Here is a 23,620-nt window from a genome sequence, read left to right as displayed (position 1 = left end):
GGCATTGACCTGCCATTTTAGTTGTTTGTATGTGCCTGCTCCGCTTGCAGCAGGTGGGGCGACGTTCCTCCACTCTTCAGGAGGAGACACCCCTGTATTAACTACTGCTTACCAATGCTGCAAGCTCATTGGCCCTTTATCTCAAATGTTATGCAAAGCATATACATTGTGACATCCCCAGTGCTTGAACCAAGGTCTTTTCTGAGACAAAAGTCTCAATATTCAACAAAAAAGGAAAACGGACTTTTTTGTATTTTTTGCTCATAAATAGACCCATTCCCTTTCTCCATAAAGGGTTCCTCCCAATATGTTAGTATCACCAGTGCCAATACAGGCCACAAATCAAATTGATAGGGTAACCCAACACACAGGTTTATGCCTTCTATTTTTGCTGCAAATCAGCACCACATACTATAAATATTTTGTTGAAAATGGACAGCCAGGCCTTTCCAAAAGCACCTCTCTTTAGCCAAACCATTCCAAAAGACGGAAGCATAGCTTAAAACCGTTCAGTAGTTTTAGAGATATTCAATGAGAACCAAACTTGTATATCTGGGGGCGCGGATCCGATAGTCCCTGTGCTGAAATCTGATAATCTGCCAACATTTCAAATAGGAAGTGTTGGCAGCCATTTGGAACACGGCTTCAGCCGACTCCCACATAAAAATTTAAAAACAAAGAAAAGGGGGGCTGGGCAGGAATACCCTGAACCCATAGGCGTGGTTTTAGAGTGCCCCTCTTAAGGCTCTTTTTAGCCCTAGGGACCCCCACCTCCCTGGGGCCTCCCTCGTGACAACAAGCTGCAGTCATGCCAAGAAGCTCTGTCTTGGGTTTTGCATTGTCACATAGTTTTATCTCTCGCAAGATCCAGAACTCCTACGTTAAATTTATTAGAAATGTTGCATATTTCACCAGCATAAATAACATGTCACCGATGCCTAGCTTCAGTGCTTTTTATGTCAACACTCGGAGAAAGATTTAATAGGTAAATCTAATTTATTGTCGAAAAAATACAAGCAGGTACTTGCAACCCAACCGGACAGCACGATGTTCATCAGGGCTCTGGCTAACTGCTCTAGCTTCGCGTTCCATATTCTATGGAACGCGATTCCACAGAGCGAGCATAAGAACATACGGTACAAAAGACATCAGCTAAACATATCAAATATAAACATTATATGATAAAGGCAAACAACATAACAGTGCTCCCCCTGAAATAGACTGGAATGTAGGCATGTAGGCAATCTGGTGTTATACAGTGAAGACCTAGGGCCAGATGTATGTCGCCCAATACCGGTCGGTAACGGCCGAAATTACCACATTTTGGCCGTTACCGACCGGTATTTGGTATTTGGAATGTAGGTGGCATTTTTGTAGGATTCTGTATTTTACTGAATCGGTAACTTAAGTAATCAGTAAATTACCGATTTCTTAACATACCGATTCGGTAAATTACCGAATCCGTAATGTAGAGGAAACTCAAGTGAGTGCATTCCTCAGTTAAGGATTCGTTATTTACCACCAACTACAAGTTGGTGGTAAATAAAGAAAACCTTTGAAAAAGCAATTCTTTGCTTTTACAACACTGCGATGTGGCAGACATACATGCCCTTAGAGCATGTATGTGTGTCACATGTGAACCCATGCACCATTCAGGGCTGCAACAGGGTGTCAATGTGACACCCTGCCACCCTTGTATGTGTTTCCCATTTACCGAATCGGTATTTACCGAATCGGTAATTCGCATTCATTCCTATGGGCCGATTCGGTAATTACCGATTCGGTAAAATTTACCGAAAAATTACCTACATACTATTTACCTATTCTTAAATACCGAATCGGTAAAATTCGGTATTTAAGAATCAGTAAATAGTATTTACCTACATCTGGCCCCAAGTCCTTTAAAAGGGGAGAGAGTGGAGCGAGATCGGTTACACCCTGCACTCTGTTTAATTTATTTGTCATATGTAGCACCAAGTTCAACCAGCTAGGTTTCAAAGCGTTGTACAATGCTAAAACAAAAAACATACATTGCAGAAATTAAACACACACAAGGTCACTGGTGGCATTTCCTCATGCTCCATTATGCAGATGTAGTGTAGAATTTGCACTAGACATTTACCCAAGGAGGTAGCATACTTAGTAATTAACCAGTAGAAAATACTCAACTTGGGGAGATATGTTGTGCAAAATTGTGGACTCTTGTTGGATAAAGGGGGAGGTGTGGTTCCCACATAGACACTTAGACATCCACTCACACTCAGGCACTCACACACCCACTGTCAGACCCACTCAGACACTGATACACCCACTCAGACCAGGGGCGTAGCTAGAGCTTGTGGCGTCTGGGGCTATCCCTCAGATTGCCGCCCCTGGCGGGGGGAGGGGGCTGACAAAAAGGATGGCGAGCACTTGAAAGAGGTCCGAGAGACACGTAGTATCGCCGCTAATAGTTACCTCGATCATGCAAGTTACATGCACATACATGACACGGGCCAAGGCTACACAGTTGAATACACCGGTGACCGGCAGTACAAAGGAGAAAACATAGTTTTTGCATGATCTATCTGGGGACTCAGAAAAACCGCGAAAAATAACAAGGAGTAAACGCAATATATCTATCTATCTATCTAACTATCGATCTATCTATGGGCAAAGTGTAATCTATTTTTTGTCAGCAATGTTCTGGATAGGAGAGGAAGTGATTTACAAGAAGCAAAGCCTCAAATGTGTCCTGAGGACTGTTGCCTAACTCAAAATTGGTAGTCCATAACACGTTACCCTTTGCATATTTTATTTATGGCTTGTGTAGTAGTTATAAACAAATACATTCATATATAATAACAATTTAAGAGGAGATAGTGGATTACATCCGTACAGTGAGATGCAGGCACACTGAATAGGCTTTGTGAGCATCAGCAGAGATAGTATACTCTAGTCATAGTAGCAAATAATCTCTGAGGAAGAAGAGTGTTTATTCCACATTAGATGGGTTGGTCTATGGCAATAACATAACATTTGACATTTATTCTGTGGTATAAAATGGGAGTGGGGGGGCATACATGTATTAGTATACATTCTCCCCAGTAGCATATTTAATTTAGCCACATACATTTTCAATCAATCAATCAATCAATCAGTGACACTTATAAAGCGCGCTACATACCCGTAGGGTCTCAAGGCGCTGGGGAGGGGGGGTGCCGCTACTGCTCGAACAGCCAGGTCTTCAGCTTCTTCCTGAAGGAGAGGTGGTCTTGGGTTAGGCGCAGGTCGGACGGGAGGGAGTTCCAGGTCTTGGCGGCCAGGTAGGAGAAGGACCTTCCTCCTGTAGTCGCTCTTCGGATGCGGGGGACGGCGGCGAGGGCGTGGTTGGCTGATCGGAGGTGGCGTTTGGGAGCGTAGAAGTTGACTCGGCTGTTGAGGTAGCTCGGGCCTTGGTCGTGTAGGGCTTTGTGTGCGTGGGTGAGGAGGCGGAAGGTGATTCTCTTGTTGATGGGGAGCCAGTGAAGGTCTCTCAGATGTCCGGAGATGTGGCTGGACCGTGGGATGTCGAGGATGAGTCTGGCTGAGGCGTTTTGGATCCGCTGGAGTCTCTTCTGGAGCTTGGCGGTGGTCCCGGCGTAGAGGGCGTTGCCGTAGTCCAGTCGGCTGGTGACGAGGGCCTGGGTGACGGTCTTCCTGGTCTCTGAGGGGATCCACCAGAAGATCTTCCGTAGCATGCGTAGGATGTTGAAGCAAGCCGAGGAGACGCTGTTGACTTGTCTGGTCATGGAGAGGGAGGAGTCCAGGATGAAGCCCAGGTTTCGTGCATGGTCTGTCGGTTTGGGTGCGGTGCCCAGGGCGGGAGGCCACCAGGAGTCGTCCCAGGCGGAGGGTGAAGAGCCCAGGATGAGGACCTCCGTCTTGTCCGAGTTCAGTTTCAGGCGGCTGGTCGTCATCCACTCGGCTACCTCTTTCATCCCTTCGTGCAGGTTGGCTCTGGCGGCGGCGGGGTTGTTGGTCAGGGAGAGGATCAGCTGGGTGTCGTCGGCGTAGGAGATGATGCTGAGGTGGTGTTTGCGTACGATGGCCGCGAGGGGGCTCATGTAGACGTTGAAGAGGGTGGGGCTTAGTGATGATCCTTGGGGGACGCCGCAGATGACTTCGGAGGCCTCTGACTTGTACGGTGGTAGGCGGACTCGCTGTGTTCTTCCGTCGAGGAAGGAGATGATCCATTCCAGCGCCTTGTCCCGGATTCCGATGTTGCTGAGGCGCCGTATTAGGGTGCGGTGGCAGACCGTGTCGAATGCCGCGGAGAGGTCTAGGAGGATGAGGGCCGCTGTTTCTCCATTGTCCATCAGGGCTCGGATGTCATCGGTGGCGGCGATGAGGGCGGTCTCGGTGCTGTGTTTGGCTCGGAAGCCGGACTGTGAGGGGTCGAGGGATCCGTTCGTCTCGAGGAAGGCGGCCATCTGCTTGTTGACGGTCTTCTCGATGACTTTGGCTGGAAACGGGAGAAGCGAGATGGGGCGGTAGTTCTTGAGGTCGGTGGGGTCCGCTGTTGGTTTCTTGAGTAGAGCGCTGAGTTCGGCGTGTTTCCAGCTTTCGGGGAAGATGGCGGTGTCGAAGGATGTGTTGATGATGTCTCGCAGGTGGGGTGCGATGACAGCGTCGGCCTTGTTGAAGACGTGGTGAGGGCAGGGGTCGGTCGGTAGTACTCCCTCACTTAGGTCATATTTTCACTGTCATAGCATAGATCTATATATTGTTCCATTAACGTAGATGCCCATAGATATATACCTAAATACCCTTTCTCTTTACTTATACACATACATATGTACACATCACAAGCGCAAATGTACATCAATATACTGCTAGTGATTGATATTTATATGAAATCTGTTGCCTATTGTGAATACGCACTTAGGCAACCGTTCCCTTCAGCTCAAGAGCCCAAACTAGTTCTGCTTCAGACTCAACACAAAATGTCTTCAGTTTCTGCTAAATTATATAAACAGGCATTTGCAATGCAATAGGTCTTGCATTTACACGAGTTTAAGCTCTAGATAATGCCAATGCCTTTTATTTCTGTTTTAAAAACTAAAACACAAATAAAAGGCTTTGTTATTTGCAATGTCAATAGCTCAAACTCGCGTAAATGCGAGACCTATTGCATTGCAAATGCTTGTTTTATAGGAATTGTCTGTGAACTCTCTGCCACTCACTAAAGATCCTTTCCTCCCCTCTGAAAACCATTTAGCTCTTACCTCACTCAGCCTTCTGTACTCCAGCAGCCAGGGTATCTATGGTAGAGGTTGGCCAGCACTGACAAAGTCAAAAGCTGGTAGCCAGCTACAGACCTAATGATTTTGCCAGTGCTTGATGTAGTGACAGCTTAAAGGGGTTAAATGTCCTAGGAGGGTGTAATGGGTTTCACAATCAAAAAATCTATGTCATGGAGGATGGAAGAGGACATAACAGAAAACCCAAGCTGATATGACCAGGCATATTTCTATCAGCTATCTCTATAACAATGGTCTATGGCACAGCTTTCCAAACTGTGTGGCGCAACACTTTACTGTGTCGCGCCCCAGCCACAGGTGTGTCGCGCGATGAGATGAGATGCCGTCTGCCGGCATCTCATCTGTCTGTCTGTCGAGCTGCAGGGGCTCTTAGAAGGGGTGAGCCAACAACAAGGCCCCATTAACATGTACAAGGAATTTAACGACCTGTGAAGTGCTTGGGTGCGTTAGAGAGACGCGACCTGCCCTAGCCGGCGGCCGCCATGTTTTACAGGTAGAGCAAGTCTTAAAGGACACGTACTCCTTCCCTGTTGAGTGCCTTTCCTTTGCGTGGACACGGGGGAGTGCTGAGTTTGGTGAGCGGTGGACGCCGGTGGACGCCGGGCGGCGGTGTTGTGTGGCGCAGGTCGGCTTTGTCCGCCCTGGCGGGTCGTGCCGCTGTTTTGCCGCTGTTTGGCCGCTGGTGCACTTTCGGACTTCTGGCTTCTGCTGGTCTCTTCGTGGACGCCCGCCCGTTGTGGTGATACAGTGCAGTAGGTTGGCGGCTCCAGCTTTGGTTTCTGCGGGAGAGGTCGGAGTCGGAGTAGGGAAGGAACTCCTACCCAGTGGATGTGCGGCTTCAGGGTCCCACCTTCCGCCTCTCTTCCCCGGTGGGCCGAGGCAGCCGTGGAGCTGCGACGGAGCCGCAGAGCGGCGGCTCGCGGGATATTTGGAGGCACTAATAGCCTGCAACCATCCCAAAAGTGCCCAGCCACATTAAAGGTAACGCGACTGGGTGTCGAACCCCCCCCCTCGCACTGACAAAATAAAACAGCGGATACGTCGCCTTAAAACCAAAACTGAGGCTAAGGCAGCAGCAGAGGAGGAAGGAGCAGGAAAAGCTGCGGATCAAGAATTACCCTCAAGTAAGGTGACCGGGCAGGGGTGTGGGGGGGCCAAGGATACCAATAACCCAGCGGGTGGGTTAGGTGAGACAAGGGCTGTAGCTATTGATGATATCCACATAGACACTACTATTGAGCAGGGACCTGGTTCTAGCAAAGTGAAGGAGGGAGCAAATGAAGTAGAATGTGGCACTAACGAGATTACCCTAGGGTCTTCTATTTTTGTTTTCACAGGGAAACATACGGCCACTATTGCCACAACTGCTACTACTCCCCGACTTCCTGATTTAAAAGACTTAAAAGACTTAAAGCTAGGCACCAAACCAAAACCCAGAAATATTAAAAGTAGCGCTGTGAGGCTTACTCCCTCACTTAGGTCATATTTCAAGGTACTGCCACAGGTCCTAGAAGTCTCTTGTAGAGCGGGGGAGAATAGACCTCAAGGAGAAATAAAAAAGATGAGTGGTATAGACAATACCCATGGGGTTGCCTCTTCAAATTCGGCAGCCGCGGACTCTGGTGTCCCTGTTGATAATATCTCAGAGGAGATTGGACCTTCAACTCTGCATGCCAAAGGAAATAACAATGAATCTATCCCCCCAGTGGGTGGAACCCGGGAAACGCAGGAAAGGATATCAATGGAAGATCTTTTACATGAGATCAAAAGCGGATTCGCTGAATCTAAGGGTAACCAGCAAGAGATAAAAGCGGCGTTTGATGCCCTTGACAAGAGAGTAGACCTGCTTACTGAAAGGACAGAAACTCTCGAAAGCACAGTAGGCGAATTAAAAGCCAAATTGGAATCTGCACAAGAAAAGATATATTACTTAAGACGTGACGGAAATGCAACAAAAGAAAGAGTGGAATCTTTGGAGAATTACTCACAGAGGAATAACATCAGACTCCTGAAGGTTCCGGAAGGAAAAGAGGGGGGAGAAATGAAAAAATTCATCGCCTCCTTGCTTAAAGAGTCCCTGAACTTGGAGGAATCTGTTGAAGACTTGGAAAGGGATATTCAACGAGCCCATAGAGACCCGTTTCGTTTAAAGCAGGGGAGATCAAAACCGAGAAAGATCCTAGTCAACTTTCTAACCTATTCCACCAAGGAGAAGATATTGAACTTAGCGCTTAAATCTACAGCTTTAAAAGCCTCAGATTTCTCCTATGTTATTAGGTCTGACTTGTCGAAAACAACCCTTGATAGACAATGGGAATTAGGCCAGAGAATGGAGAAGTTCAGGGCTCTGGGAGCTACTGTCCAGATGAGGTTTCCTGCCCTCCTGAGGGTTATGTATAATAACAAAATGCACAACATCCATTCCCCTCTGGAGGCAGATGAACTCCTGGCCTCTATTAGTGACCATCAACAAAGTAAAACTGCAACATATCCTCATTTGTCAGACACCGATTTACACTTACAAACCTCATTAAACACATCTCAGTTCTGTTTAACCTGCCTTGGGACTTGTTTTTTTTATATTGACTCAGTGAGTCGGTGTAGGAGTAAGGATATCAGATGATGGGAATAAAATTCTTGTCCTGGAATGTCAATGGCCTGCGTGTCAAGAGTAGGAGGTATAGAATGCTACAATATTTGAGGGACTCTCCAGCGCAGGTCATTGTCATTCAGGAAACACATCTTCTCCAACAAGAAGTGAAGGATATGTTGAGGAAAATTAGATGGGTAGACTGTTTTATCTGTACCAATCATAATGCGAATATCCGGGGTATCCTTATCATCTTCAAAAGGCAAGTTAGAGCACAGATTCTTGCCTATGAGGAAGACTTCAGTGGTAGGTGGCTATATGTCAAAGTAAGTCTAGAGGGCAGACCATATAATCTGGTAGGCTATTATGGACCTAATCAGGACGACCCCTCATATTTGAACAAAATTCAGAGCCACCTCTTAACAACTCATGATCCAATAATTTGGATGGGAGATTTTAATTTAGTACTTAATCCAAAATTGGACAAATCCCCCAACTCAAGGGCATTAACCTATAAGAAATCCAGGCAGGCGCTGGGGGTTGTCATGTCAACGCTTGGATTGGCGGATCCATGGAGGGAGAGAGCAGACGATGCACTTGGCGTATCATATCACAATCACAAATGCAAGTCGAGAATTGACTATGCTCTTTTTAGTTATTCATTAAGAGACCCCTTGAAGGATTTAGTGTACTTGCCCTCGCACCTATCAGATCATTCTGCCATATATTTTTCCTTACAATTAGTTCAGCAATCCTCTCATACCTCTTGGTCATTTGACCGTACGATTCTTTTAGAGGAAGAGGAAACTGACCTCCTCATCCAAGAAACAAATTCTTCATGGACACCAACATAAACTCTACTCAGCTAGGTATAGTATGGGAGGCTTATAAAGCAAATTTGCGAGGCCATATAACCAACAGGGCCTCTTATTGAGGGAAACTATACAGGGCAAAGATTGCCAACATTGAAAAGGAAATCGCCCTCCTTGACCAACGTATTGGCTCCGGAAATGGGACTAATAAAGAGCAGGAACAACGTAAGGAATTAAAGGAGAAGCTAGATAGTATTCTCCAAGAGAGGGTTGCATTGAGATGGGCAGCAAGTAAGCTCTCAAACTTTGAATATGGTGAATCCGCGGGTAAGGTCCTCGCATGGAAAATTAAATCTGACCATGCCAAAAAACACATAAAGCACATCAGCGTAGAGGGGGAGACTCACGAAAGATCTTCTATTAGAGACATCGGAGAAGCATTTCTGGAGTTTTTCCAGCAAATTTATAAGGAGGAGATCTCGGACGACCCGATGTCTAAGCTTAGATGGTTAGAGAAGATTACTCTTCCCACTCTCACCTCGGAACAAAGTGACCGGCTTGATAGACCTATTTCAGAGGAAGAAGTGAGTGAAGCTATTAAAAAGGTGAAGCGGGGTAAGGCAGCGGGCCCTGGTCCAGGTGACCGCCTGGACCTCGTCCCGAACGGTTGCTCCCCCACGCTCCCTGGCTCCTGCCTGCAATCCTCTTCCCAGCGCCCACAGCTGAAGCGATTCCAATCAGCCCTCGTGTGTGGTATCGTAGCTCTTAGCGCTCTGTGCTTTGCTCATTGTGGTGGCGCTTTAAAAGTTAATGCTTTTGCCCACAGCTGAGGCACCTTCAATCAGCCTTCGTGTTTATTTCATAGTGCTCTGTGCTTTGCTCATTGTGGTGGCGCTTTAAAAGTTAATGCTTTTGCCCACAGCTGAGGCACCTTCAATCAGCCTTCGTGTTTATTTCATAGTGCTCTGTGCTTTGCTCATTTGGGTACCACTTTAACGTAGCTGCATTTGGTAGCGCTTTTTACATATTCGTAGCAGTATTCAGTCCTTTGCGCTTTCACTGCTTACAGTGCATTCCTTCATAGCTGGCATTGTACTGTGTTGGTTTCGATTCCTATCCCTCCCACCATTTTGTTGTTGTGCTTTCCCCTGCCCCGCCTCCCCGCTACCGCCTCCCAGCTGACCCGCCCACGCTCCGCCCCCTCCACTATCCATTAATGTCAGATGTCCCAACGCGCAGCGTCCACGCGCTACGGCCCCGCCGAAGGTGCGCCAAAGGTAAGCCCGTCTACGCCCGTCCGCGCCTGGACCGCGCCCAGCGCCAGAGCCCCTGGTCCTCGTAATGCCCACCCCTCCCGCATTACTTACGATGCCACCACCCTCCTAGCCCTTAACCCTGGCCGCTCCCCCATCTGCGTCCAAGCCGCTCCTGGACACACCCATGGACCCTTTTCCTGCTACTCCTGCAAGTTCGACGGCACCAAGAACAACTCCTCATCTACGAACACACAACAGATACCCGATCCCAACCACCTACAATGCATCCTGCTCAACACCCGCTCGGTCCACAGACACGCCATTGACCTCTGGAATCTACTCGACACCATCTCTCCGGACGTCGCCTTCCTAACAGAAACATGGATGAATGCCTCTTCAGCCCCAGACATCACCATTGCCATCCCGTAAGGCTATAAGATCATTCGCAAGGACCGTACCGGCCACACAGGAGGAGGCATCGCTATCGTCCATAAGAAATCCATCCGCATCTCAACCAGCTCAGACGTCAATCTCGCCAACTCTGAACACCTTCACTTCCAGATCCACATCGACCCCAAGACCACACTCAGAGGCACCCTCCTTTACAGGCCACCAGGACCCCGCGCACAATTTAGTGAAGACATCACGGACTTCATCACTCCACACGCGCTCCCCTCCGAGGACTACATCCTTTTGGGAGACCTCAACTTTCACCTTGAAAAGAACAACGACCGCAACACCACCACCCTTTTGGACAACCTCGCAAACCTCAGACTTAAACAACTTGTCACTACCCCCACCCACGTCGCAGGTCACACACTCGACCCTATCTTCACCTCCAGCAAACATGTTTCCTTCAGTCACACCACAGCTCTCCTTTGGACTGACCACAGCTGCGTTCACTTCACCTACAACAAGCCCACATCCAACAACCACCCCCAACCCACTCTGCAAAGAAACTGGAACAAAATCACCATCGACCAGATCTCCTCATCACTTCTTCAAAAGCCCCCCGCCCACTCCTCAAACCCAGACCAAGCAGCCACCAACCTCACCCAATGGTTATCCAACAGCGCCGACATCCTAGCACCACTGAAAAAACGACAAATCAAACTAGGCAGCAAGAAGGCCTCCTGGTTCAACGATGACCTTAAGAAATCCAAGAAACTCTGTCGCTCCATCGAGAAGGCCTGGAAAAAAGACCCAACCACCAGCACCAAGGACGCCTTCAAAAACGCCACCCGCATACACCACCAACTAATCCGAAATGCCAAGAAAGCAGCCTTCAAGGACCGTCTAGATAACAACGCCCACAACAGCAAGGAATAATTCAACATCGTCAAGGAATTTACCAACCCCTCAGCCAACTCCAACGACATCACCCCCTCTCAAGCCCTCTGCGACTCCCTAGCCTCATTCTTCCACAACAAAATTGCAGACATCCACAACAGCTTCGACAACCAACCCGGAGACCAACCCACCCAATCCCCTGCAGGACCCCCACCCCCCCTGAACATCCTCAATGACTGGAAGCCAATCTCCACTGAGGACACCATCCGTCTGATGAACTCTATCCACTCAGGATCCCCCACAGACCCTTGCCCTCACCACATCTTTAACAAAGCAGACTACATTATTGCACCGCACCTCCGAGACGTCATCAACTACTCCCTCAACTCCGCAACCTTCCCGGAAAGCTGGAAACATGCCGAACTCAGCGCCCTCCTGAAGAAACCCACAGCTGACCCCACCGAACTCAAAAACTACCGCCCTATCTCACTCCTTCCATTCCCGGCCAAAGTCATCGAGAAAGCTGTCAACAACCAGCTCGCCGCATTCCTCGAAACCAACAAATCCCTCGACTCCTCACAGTCCGGCTTCCGAGCCAAGCACAGCACCGAAACCGCCCTCATCGCAGCAACAGACGACATTCGAACTCTACTGGACAATGGACCTCCTCGACCTCTCCGCAGCCTTCGACACAGTCTGCCATAGCACCCTTCTACAGCGCCTCAAAAACATCGGAATCCAAGGAAAAGCACTGGAATGGATCACCTCGTTCCTCTCCGGAAGAACCCAGAGAGTCCGCCTTCCACCATTCAAGTCAGAGGCCACTGAAGTCATCTGCGGCGTACCTCAAGGGTCCTCACTCAGTCCCACCCTCTTCAACGTTTACATGAGCCCCCTCGCGGCCATCGCACGCCAACATAACCTCAACATCATCTCCTACGCCGACGACACTCAACTGATCCTATCACTCACCAGAGACCCTAACACGGCCAAAACCAACCTACACAAAGGAATGAAAGAAGTAGCCGAATGGATGAAGCACAGCCGTCTGAAACTGAACTCAGACAAAACAGAAGTCCTCATCTTAGGTACCTCCCCCTCCGCCTGGGACGACTCTTGGTGGCCAGAGGCCCTTGGAAAAGCACCCATCCCGACGGACTACGCACGGAACCTGGGCGTCATCCTGGATTTCTCACTCTCGATGAACAGACAAGTCAACGCCGTTTCTTCATCTTGCTTCAACATTCTTCGCATGCTCAAAAAAACATTTCGCTGGATCCCTACCGAAACTAGAAAAACAGTCACCCACACTCTGGTCACGAGCCGACTGGACTACGGAAACACCCTCTACGCCGGCACCACCGCAAAACTCCAGAAAAAACTACAACGCATCCAGAACGCCTCAGCCAGGCTCATATTAGACATCCCGCGTAAAGAACACATCTCTGATCACCTGAAAAACCTCCACTGGCTCCCCGTCAATAAGAGGATCACTTTCCGGCTCCTAACCCACGCACACAAAGCACTCTACGAAATCGGACCCGAATGCCTCAACACACGACTATCCTTCTACACCCCCTCCCGCCAGCTACGATCCTCCAAACAAGCCCTTGCCACTGTACCACGCATCAACAAAACCACCATGGGAGGCAGATCCTTCTCCTACCTAGCAGCTAAAACTTGGAACTCACTTCCCACTCACCTTCGCCTTACTCAGAACCACCTAGCATTCAGAAAGCAACTCAAAACGTGGATATTCGACAAGTAACTCCCCACCCTTCTTCAAGCGCCTTGAGACCCTCTGCTCTGGGTATGTAGCGGCTATATAAATCTTTTGACTTGACTTGACTTGACTGACGGTCTTCCCGGCGAATTACATTGGGTCTTGGCACCCGAAATAGTCTCAGTGCTTACAAGACTCTTTAATGACATCTTAGCCAAAGGTGCTACCCCACCTAAATCATGGGGGGAGGCAACTATCGTCTTGATCCCGAAACCCGGGAAAGATCCGGCCAAATGTGGCTCTTATAGGCCAATTTCGCTTTTAAATAGCGATTATAAGCTCTTTGCGGCTGTGTTGGCGAATCGGTTGGGACGCGAGGTTGGCTCAATAATACACACTGACCAGAAGGGCTTCATACGGGGTAGACAGCTCTCAGACCTTACGTATGACCTAATTGGGGCAGTGGATATCGCCTCAATGTTCTCCCTTCCTTTGGCCATTATGACCCTCGATGCTACAAAAGCGTTCGATCGAGTAAATTGGGCATATTTAGCTGAGGTCTTGAAGAAATTTGCAATCGGGCCAAACTTTCGGAGATCAATTGGTCTGTTGTATGCCAATCCCAGTGCAAGCATTTTGGTCAACGGTTCATGTACCCAGCCCTTTCAGATCAGTAGAGGAACAAGACAGGGGTGCCCCCTGTCTCCTCTACTTTTTAACATGTATATTGAACCACTTGCACAATCCTTCAGGAACGATCCAAGAATTTCCTCATTCGAATTCGGTGGTTGGGAAAGAAGAGTAGGGCTTTACGCCGATGATATAGTAATTTACACCAGTGATCCAGCAAATGCCTTCCCCATTGTGGTTGAAAAGGCCAAAGAATTTGGAAACATATCGGGCTATGATATCAACGCTAAGAAGACTGAGCTCATGACGTGGAATATTGCTAATCCGGGCGTTGGGATGGCACCCTCAATCCGCTACCTCGGAGATAAAATCACGCAAGACATTGACACCCTAGCAAAAGTTAATTTAGATCTGGTCTTCCGAGAATGTAGGGCCCTATTGAAATCCTGGGTGGGTCTTCGATTATCAATTTTTGGGAAAGTCAACATTGTAAAAATGTCTATCCTTCCGAAACTGACTTTTATTTTCAATTCTATTCCCTTCGCTTTTGACTCCAAGCAACTTCTTAAGTGCCAGCAAGAAATTAATTCTTTCATTTGGGGCAATAAAGCTACTAGGTTGGCCTGGAAAAAATTAAGGAGGAGGAGGGGAAAAGGTGGCTTGGCCCTCCCAGATTTGCAGTATTACTCTTGGGCATTCCAGCTCTCCCACTCAAGAATGCTCCTGAAGTCACCAGATCTCTCTTCAAATGGGAGATTGTTTAAGGCAATGCTGGTAGGGGCAAACCTCCCGCCAGACGGGTTTCTATTTAGGTTTGGAGACCGAAAGTTCTTCAAAAAGGTGAGGCTCAAGACTCTTTTAACACTATTGAAGTCATGGGTGCAAATTAAACGTAGAGTAGGGCTGGCATACTTTTCTAACCACGCTCAGATATGGGACTCTCCTGGGCTCCCATTGTGCCTGCAAGATTCCCTGGCAACCCCCCTAATTACAGCTGGGTTCTCAAGATGGGGTGAATTGATATCTGGAGGCATCTTGATAGAGTGGGAGGAGCTTAGGGAGAAAGTAAGGCCGACTCTGTCAAGATTTAAGTACATACAAATCAGTAGTTGGGCCAGAGAATTAATCAGGAAAAATCCTAATATTGGGAGACTTAGCCCCCTAGAACAACATCTAGTAGAAAAACAGACAGGAGGTAAGGAGATGGCTCTTTGGTATTGGTCCATATTGGAAGAGATAGATGGGGATTTCAATCTCCCAAGGGAGCTATGGAGAAGAGAAATTGTGTCATTAGACGAGGACATGTGGATAAATTCCTTTTCCCTTTTGTATAAACTAGTTAAACCCGCCTGGCTTAGACGAAATCATCTGTTTACCTTACACCGGGCGTATCTCTCCCCTTTACGTCTATCTAAATATCAGGACGGGAAATGCTGTAATAAATGCCAACTACCAGCAGCCTCAGATACACATATGTTTTGGGAATGTCCCCACATATCCGTTTTTTGGAATGAGATTTAAGTCACTTTAGATTCAATTCTCAAGACCAACATTCCCTTAACCCTACCACTTGTCATCTTCGGGTTTGATCAGAATATCACTGGGGCAGTGCGGTCCTTTCTATTCTATGCTATCCTGTTGGCAAGACGGCAGATATGTATGCACTGGGTGGATACCATCCCTCCCACTCACTCCGCTTGGCTAACCTCACTCTATGAAACATCTAAGGTAGATTTGAAAAGAACTTGTAGAGTCCAGAGCCTCACATTTTGGAAACTTTTGATAGATTGGAAGTGAAGCTTTCTTCGCCTCCTTGGGTTTCCCCCCCCCCCCAAAGATCAGATGATTATGCCCATTTACTCCTTGGTTCAGTATTGTGGTCTGCCCCGACTCCGCTATTTACATACTGGCCTTACAGGCATGAAGTTGCCTAGAGGAACGTTAACAAGGTGCATTGTATCTCCTACCAACTCATAATAACTTCTGCCTAGTTTGTGTAGCGGCTCAATTTCCAGGGCCTTGCTCCCAATGGCAGTGAGGTGGTTGGGTTGTCTTCTTTGCATCTAAGGAACGTGTGTCGGGCAGATGAGGATTAAAAAAATAAATAAATTTTTTAAAAAAGAAGTGCTTGGGTGCGGCTGTGAGCGGTCCCGGGCTGCCACACACGACGGAGGAGGATGAGTTGGGGCTGAAGCCCTCTGATGCTAATGGGGGTGGGGGCTGAAAAGTTGGAGATGGCGCCCGCCTGCTCTGTAATTTCGGTCCAGTGCAGGGATTCGCTTTTCTTCGCGCCGACTTTACCCGAAGGCGTTGGAGCGCTTCACAATAGGAACAGGAATGATCCATGAGGAGGAGAAGATTACAAAAGCAAACCTTAAGTTACACGAGGGACAATTGTGAGCAAACCAAATGCAAGAGGCAGCAAACGGCGCAACACAGGGGGAAAAAGTGAGGTGTGCGCAGGTTCCTAGTGGAGGTGTAATGCTGCAATGTATGGCAGACCCTCAAGACGAGCCGTCAGTGGGAGTGCGCACCCCGCGTGTCCATGCCCTTTGTCTTCAATGCGTGTCTTTTGACGCTGGCTCCCCAGTCTCCTTCCGGACTCTGCCACTTGTTCCATTTGAAGCTCTCGCGGGGAGCGCTGCCACCACTGCTTGAGGAGCTAGCTGCCTTGGGCACCTTTACAGGAGCGAGCGATTCCGAGGGCTGCTCTTTTGCAAAAAAATAACAACAACACTCGTTCAAAAGTGACGCGAACTCTGCAGGCTCCCGTCCAGCTCCCCGGAGACCAGGGCCAGGAGTGAGACTAGCACTTCTTGTTTATTATTATGTATATGCCCCTTCGGAGGGAGGCTTCCTGAGGCCGCCCGATGCTGACTTTTTTGGGAGCTCTGTAGCTAAGGGGGGAGGGGAGGGCAGGGATTAGTTTGCCCCAGACCCACACTTCGGTCAGATGGAGCTGCCTCCTGCTGTCACAGCAACGAGTCCAGGGACACACGGGGTGTTTATTGCATTGCCTTCATTCTGAAGTAGTGTTTCATAGATGTGCTTGGTGCCTGACTCCTGCTTAAGATCCTACACATGTCAGGCGCAGTCTGCAAAGTGCCAATGCTTCTCCCTTCCCCCTACTTGTCTTTCACACGCCTTCCTCCTTTTATGTTTCATCCTCTTGCATATCCACCCTTTCTTTCTCTCCCGGGGCCAGTATTTCCACTTGGAAGCATGCATTTCATTTGTTTTGTTTTTACAAGCTAAGATATGGTAGAAAACATCCAAACTAGAGCTAAAGGTATCAGAGTGCTTTATATGAGCACCAGTCGTGTTACAGACGGACACTTGCATTTTTGTGTGTGTGTGGCGTTGTGTGTGGGGTTGTGTGTGGAGGGGGTTGTGTGTGGGGGGTTGTGTGTGTGGGGGGTTGTGTGTGTGGGGGGTTGTGTGTGGGGGGTTGTGTGTGTGGGGGGTGTGTGTGGGGTGTGCGTGTGGGGGGGATGTGGGGTGTGTTGTGTGGGGTGTGTGTGGGTGGGGTGTGGGGGGTGTAGGGGTGTGTGTGTGGTGTGTGTGGGGGTGTGGGGTGTGTGTTGGGGGTTGTGTGGGGTGTGTGTGGGGTTGTGTGTGTGGGGTGGTGTGTTTGTCGGGTGGTGTGTGTGGGGTATGTGTGTGTGGGGTGTGGGGCTTGTAACCCACCATAGGTGGTTCGGGCTCGCTCGCAGCGCTTCCTCGCTTTACCGTGTCCCTGAAATCTTTTTCACAAAAAGGTGTGTCTTCAACATGAAAAGTTTGGAAAGCTGTGGTCTATGGTAGCACTTGTGACTAGTTCTCTTGAAGGGCACCCCTGATCGAGGAAGTGGTTATATGGTGCGCTGAGAGATTTAGATAGAGACTTTTCTTCCCGACCTATCTATTGGGATAAGCAGTTCATCAGGGTCTTGTTAAGAGATGTCTTTGCCTATCCTCTGCTTCGAGCAATGAAGTGATGAAGCTTCAAGTGCGCGCGTGCTCTACAGATGACCTGTCACCGGTATAAGCAGCTTTCCAAGTCCTGGTCACTAAGGAGTCTGAATTTTATCTTAATTGATTAGCGACTGGGACTAGAAATCACTGCTGGGTGATACTGGGGTCACTATCCTGGCTTTCATCTTACAGGAGATGCATTCCTTAAAATAAATCTTCTGGAGCAAGAAGCAAGCGGTCTAGAATATTTGCTTCGAAGCAAGCAAGTCAGAGAGAAGTCACCTAGCAGTAGAACCAAAGACCGAGAAAAATGCTGCATCTGCTCGTTGTACACTGAGGAGCTGCTCGCTTGTCAGGGGAAAGAGATTCTCTGAGGAGAACCTGACCAAGGTCTGGGAATTGGCACAGTGGTGCTGAAACAATTTTCTGGGTGGGGGTGCTGACATCAATGTTACATCACTGAAGTCATAGGGATCGTCAAAAATCCAAGTGTCACATAAGCAATAAGTACAGCTAATGTCACAACATTTCAACAGGAGGGTGGAAAGGGTGTGGCATGTAGCCAGTGGTGCATTTTGGAGCATCCTTTCCCAAATCTACTACTTTTAGAGTCAGCCCATTTTCCAATTAAATGACCACAAACTGTGCACTAAAATGCAGTTTTATTGATATAACCTAACAGCACAAAGGATATGGATGAAAATCGGGTTTTTGTAAACATTTATCGTTTGCACATCCTCAGATGTCTTGCTTTGATGTTATTAAAATCTCTGTTTTTATCACACTTCAGAATTACAAAAATGGGCTTCGCTTGTGCTTTCCTAACTGCTGATATATTTTGAAACAGATGTACAGATCATCTGCAGGTTTAAAAAAAATTGTCTGTTGGAAAAGAAATGATATCCTACAGCTTTCCTTTTCACACATTCTATATCACAGCAATATTGTCATATAGTTCACCTTACAAAATGCACTAAGATCGTAGCAAGGGAAAGAAAACTAAACACCAATCTTCATGTTAAAAGAATAAGCAGCAATTTGTCAAAAGACATAGCCAACATTTAACCTTTGTCTTTAAACTCATCTTTATTGCTCGTTCACCTTCTGAACTCCGCATGATTATTTTGGGGTGCTGCAGCACCCCCGCCGCCCTTACTTCTAGTGCCTATTAATTGGCATATGAGAAATGGGGGCGGGGGAGGGGTTGAATGGCTCATTACTCCCTATTGAATAGGGACCAGGAACTTACGGTATAAATTTGGAAAATGCGCACTCGCCAAAAGAGGAAGCTGGTGTGGAAGACGTACTGCTCTTCACAAATGTACTAAGGGGCAAATTTACAAGCCCCTTGTGCCACTTTTGCGTAATTTTTAACAAGGGAAAAATGACGCAAAACTGGCACAAGGGGCTTGTAAATCTGCCCCTAAATGCTTAAGTTTGCACCTACCAGACGGCTGACTGAGCCTGGGCTTTGGGTAGCACCACCTGTAGGAACAATATTAAAACTGCACAAAGTGCACAGCTTTTTTGTCCACCTGGAAGTTTTTTAAAAATGCTAAAGTTTGGTAAAAGGTTACGCTTGATACAAACATAAAATGTTTATCTGTGCAGTTTTCTGTCACAATTAGCCTAACACATACCTGCATGTTGAGAGATTCCAGGCACCAAGACCAGTCACAGTATAAAAGAGCACAAGGGCTCTACAGATTCACTCCCAGCTTTCATGCCACCAGTACTTTTTTATACTTCTTTCCCTTGTCCTCAAAGCTCCCTTACCTACCACTGTTTAGTTGATCGTCCACCAAAAATAAAGCAGGAGTACAGCTTTGTGGGGTTACTGACATAGGAGAACTTACATCACATAATATGGATGTTATAGATTTTGGAACGGGTGTAATGTTTGTCAAGGGGTCGGGAATGGAGTCGCTTAAAGTCTAAATGTAACTTCTTACATTTCTTAAGACTTGTTAGTACTGTTTCCTTCACAAGGCCCTTAGTTATTTCCATCATATTACAAGAGTGTGTCCTTGTAAACCAGTGGAAGATTTCTCAGTTGTATGTACTGTGCAGAAGAGCATTTAAACATTGTTTATATCACTGATCTAAACATAATTTATGCGAAAAAGTTACCTACATTTTTCTACAATCACATATCACATATACCATGTGCATTTGTAAACACTCAAGATTTCCTCTCTCTGTTTCCTACAGAAAACTTCTGGAGGGAGAGGAATGTCGCATTGGTTATGGAGGAAGCATGTTGCCATTTGGAGACAGTTCTACTAAAGTTCCTGCGGCTCCGAAACACATCAAGGTGAAAAGTAAGGAGAAAACCACGATTGTGGAAAAGTCTGAGAAGGAAAGAGTCATTGTAGAAGAGCAAACTGAGGAAATTCATGTGACAGAAGAGGTAACTGAGGAAGATGATGATGCTGAAAAGGAGGCTGAGTCCCCAGGGGAGGAGGAAGACAAGTCCCCAGAGGAAGGAGAAACTGAGTCCCCAGAAAAGGAGGTTAAGACCCCAGAGACAGAAGAGGCCAGGACCCCAGAGACTGAGCAAGACAAACCCCCAGGTGTAGAGGAGGCTGAATCACCAGTCACAGAAAAGATCAAGTTGCCTAAGAAAAAAGAGGCTAAGTCTCCAGAAGCCAAGTCTCCTATTGTGGAGTCTCCAGAAGAAGGGGGTGCCAAGTCTCCAGAGGAAGAAGCCATGTCTCCTCAGAAAGAGGAAGCTAAGCCTGCAGATGAAGAGAAAAAGTCACGGGAGAAAAAGGACGTCAAGTCTCCAGAGGAAGAAGATGCCAAATCTCAAAAGAAAGAAGACGTAAAATTACCAACTCATGAAAAATCAAAGGCTCCTGAAGAACAACCAAGTAAACCTAAACCAAAAGAACATAAGGAGGAAAAAGAAGAGACAGAAAAAAAGACAAAGAAAGACACTAAGGAAACGTCAAGTGAGATTGAAGAAAAAGAACCTCCCAAGAAGACTGAGGATAAGCCCAGGGCTAAAACAGATAGCAAAAAAGATGAACCACCTGTAAAGAAGCCCCAGCCTAAAGAGGAAACTAAGATAGAAGAGAAGAAGCCAAAGGAAAAAGAAACACCCAAACCAGAAGAGAAACTTGCCAAACCTGCTAAGGTCGTGGATAAAGCACAAGATGATAAGGAATTGACTGCAAAGGCTGATCCTCCTAAAACTGAGGTACAAGATAGTGCTGCCCCTAAGCAGAAGGATTTAGTGAAGCCTGAGCAAGAAAAAGAGAAAACAGTGAAGGAAACAAAGCCAAAAGAAGAAAAGAAAGTAAAGGAGGTTCCTGCAGAAACCAAGGTTGAGCCAAAACCTCAAGAGAAGGAGATCAAATCTAAGGAACCAGTGCACAAGGAGGAAGAAAAAACAAAAACTGAAGTGAAGAAAGCAGATGAGAAGAAGGAAGAGCCAAAGGAAGATAAGGAGCATAAGGAACATAAAATAGAGATCAAGAAAGAAGACCTCAAAAAGGAGGTTAAAAAAGAAGAACCCAAAAAGGATGCTGAAGGGGAAGAACCCAAAAAAGAAGTAAAGAAGGAAGAACCCAAAAATGACATAAAGAAAGAACACAAAAAGGATGTTAAAGAGGAAGAACCCAAAAAGGAAGTAAAAAAGGAAGAACCCAAAAAGGAAGTAAAAAAGGAAGAACCCAAAAAGGATGTTAAAGAGGAAAAGCCCAAAACAGAATTAAAGAAGGAAGAACCAAAGCAGGAAGTGACGAAGGATGAACCCAAAAAGGAAGTAAAAAAGGAAGAACCCAAAAAGGAAGTAAAGAAGGATGAACCCAAAAAGGACATAAAGACAGAAGAACTCAAAAAGGATGTTAAAGAGGAAGAGCCCAAAAAGGAAGTCAAAAAGGAAGAACCCAAAAAGGAATTAAAACAGGAAGAACCCAAAAAGGAAGTAAAAAAGGAAGAACCCAAAAAGGATGTTAGAGAAGAAAAGCCCAAAACAGAATTAAAGAAGGAAGAACCAAAGCAGGAAGTGATGAAGGAGGAACCTAAAAAGGAAGTAAAGAAGGAAGAGGTGGAAATTAAGGCGAAAGAACCGACAAAGGAGACTAAAGAGAAAGACCTCAAAAAGGATGTGAAAACGGAAGAACCCAAAACGGAAAGTAAGAAAGAACTGAAAAAAGAGGTAGATAAGGATGAACCCAAGAAAGAATTAAAAAAAGAAGAACCTAAGAAAGAGACAAAGAAGGAAGAACCCAAAAAAGAGGTAAAGGAGGCAGACCCCAAGAAAGAGGTAAAAAAAGAAGAACCTAAAAAAGAGGTGAAAAAGGAAGAACCGAAAAAGAAGGCTAAGGAGGAGGAGCCCAAGAAAGAGATTAAAAAGGAAGAACCACATAAAGAGGAGGTAACGAAGGAAGAACCCAAAAAAGAGACAAAGAAAGATGAACCGAAAAAAGAGGTTAAAAAGGAAGAGACTAAGAAAGAAGACACTAAAAAAGAGGAAGCCAAGAAAGAGGTAGAGATACAAGAACCCAAAAGAGGTGTTATGGAAGAGCACAAGAAAGATGAAGTGAAAAAGGAAGAGCCAAAAAAAGCTGTAAAAGAGGAAAAGCCTAAGAAAGAGGAGATACAAAAAGAAGAACCCAAGAAAGAGGTGAAGAAAGCAGAACCCAAAAAAGAGGTGAAGGAGGAGGAACTGAAGAAAGAGGAGGTAAAAAAGGAAGAGCCTAAGAAAGAAGTGAAAAAGGGAGAACCTAAGAAAGACGAAAAGACAGAACCCAAAAAAGAGGAAGCAAAAAAAGAAGTAATGAAGGAAGAATCTAAAAAAGAGGCAAAAAAAGATGAGTCGAAAAAAGAGGAAGTAAAGGGAGAACAGACACAGAAGGAAGAAACCAAGAAAGGGGTGAAGAAGGATGAATCAAAAAAAGAGGAAAAGAAGGAGGAATCAAAAAAGGAAGAAAAGAAAGAGGAGCCCAAAAAGGAAACAAAGGAAGAACACAAGAAAGAGACAGAAAAAGAGGAGAAGCCAAAAGCAGATGTTAAAGCAAAAGTAGAGAAGGTCACAAAAAAGCCAGAGGCAGAGCAGGAATCCCCCAAACCCAGCAAGCCCAAAACTGAGAAGGCTGAAAAGTCTTCCAGCACGGACCCAAAAGATGATGACGTAGCCACAGAGAAGCCCTCTGATGACAAAGTCAAAAAGAGTGATAAGAAGTAGCCCTATCAGTGATGGCCAACCAGAGAGGATTTCTCCTAAGAGATATGTCTTCGCGACAAGAGAGACTGTGCTTGGCATTGGTGTAATTCCTCTCCAAGCAAGCAATTGTATTAGCAATATGTTTAGGCGACCACAAGGACACACAAATGGTGATCAATTATGTTATGATAGCTTGAAGTAGCAAAATAAGAGAGTATGCCAAATGTCATGTTTGAAAACTTTAAACCTTCCACTTGGGAAATTCCCCTCTCAGATAAGTGCATTTATTTTACTACCTGTGTAGGCCTTGGACAACCACTATAGACCATGTGTATGTGTATGTGTAAATGCTAGGGTCACAGCCTGTGCTTGTGGGGCATATATTTGCTTGAACCTTTCCTCAGTTAAAGTTCAAAATGCATTTTTCATTTTGAAAATAAAAACACAGAGTGGCTTTGTCGGGCACGGGTTGCAAGCTGCTTACAAGCCAACACAAGACACTCGCGCATATACAGAAACTAATGGTGCACTAACTGAAAATCTCTTTGCTTACTAATAAGTGTAATAAATTGTTATATAAATAAACAAGCAACTTTTAACTTGGATGGGTATGCCTGGTTTCTCTTACCACTCAGTACCCCTCTCTCCTGGAGTGTCACTCACGGTTGTCTCTCTAAACTCTTTCTTGTTCGCATCCTATGCCTCACTGGATTAACCTGCTTATCTAAGTATGACCTACTGGCCCAAAACATACTACTCCTCTGTGTTATCTCCATGTGATGTGGCTAGAACCCGGATGGCTAGCCTGGTTTCTCTCAGTATCTTAGATATAATTTGTTCATTGTCACACTAATAACTCAGCTATTTCCCTTTAACATCCTATATTTTTGTGCTAATTGTGTACTTACAT

The 23,620-nt window shown here is 46.5% G+C and overlaps 1 protein-coding gene across 1 annotated transcript in view; it reads left to right on the top strand.

Moving 5' to 3' along the window:
* Nucleotides 1-23,307, top strand: part of NEFH (neurofilament heavy chain) — a 146,779-nt gene extending 123,472 nt beyond the window's left edge. The window contains exon 4 of the mRNA XM_086943233.1: nt 19,749-23,307. Coding sequence (XP_086799359.1) covers nt 19,749-22,731 — 2,983 coding nt within the window. The 3' untranslated portion in view covers nt 22,732-23,307. The remainder of the gene's footprint in view (nt 1-19,748) is intronic.
* The last annotated feature ends 313 nt before the right edge of the window (nt 23,308-23,620 follow it).

Source organism: Lissotriton vulgaris, chromosome 11 (assembly GCF_964263255.1).
Source record: "Lissotriton vulgaris chromosome 11, aLisVul1.2, whole genome shotgun sequence".
NCBI classification, from domain to species: Eukaryota; Metazoa; Chordata; class Amphibia; order Caudata; family Salamandridae; genus Lissotriton; species Lissotriton vulgaris.
The sequence above is the reverse complement of the archived record's forward strand: the minus strand, read 5'-3'. Positions and strand labels throughout refer to the sequence as shown.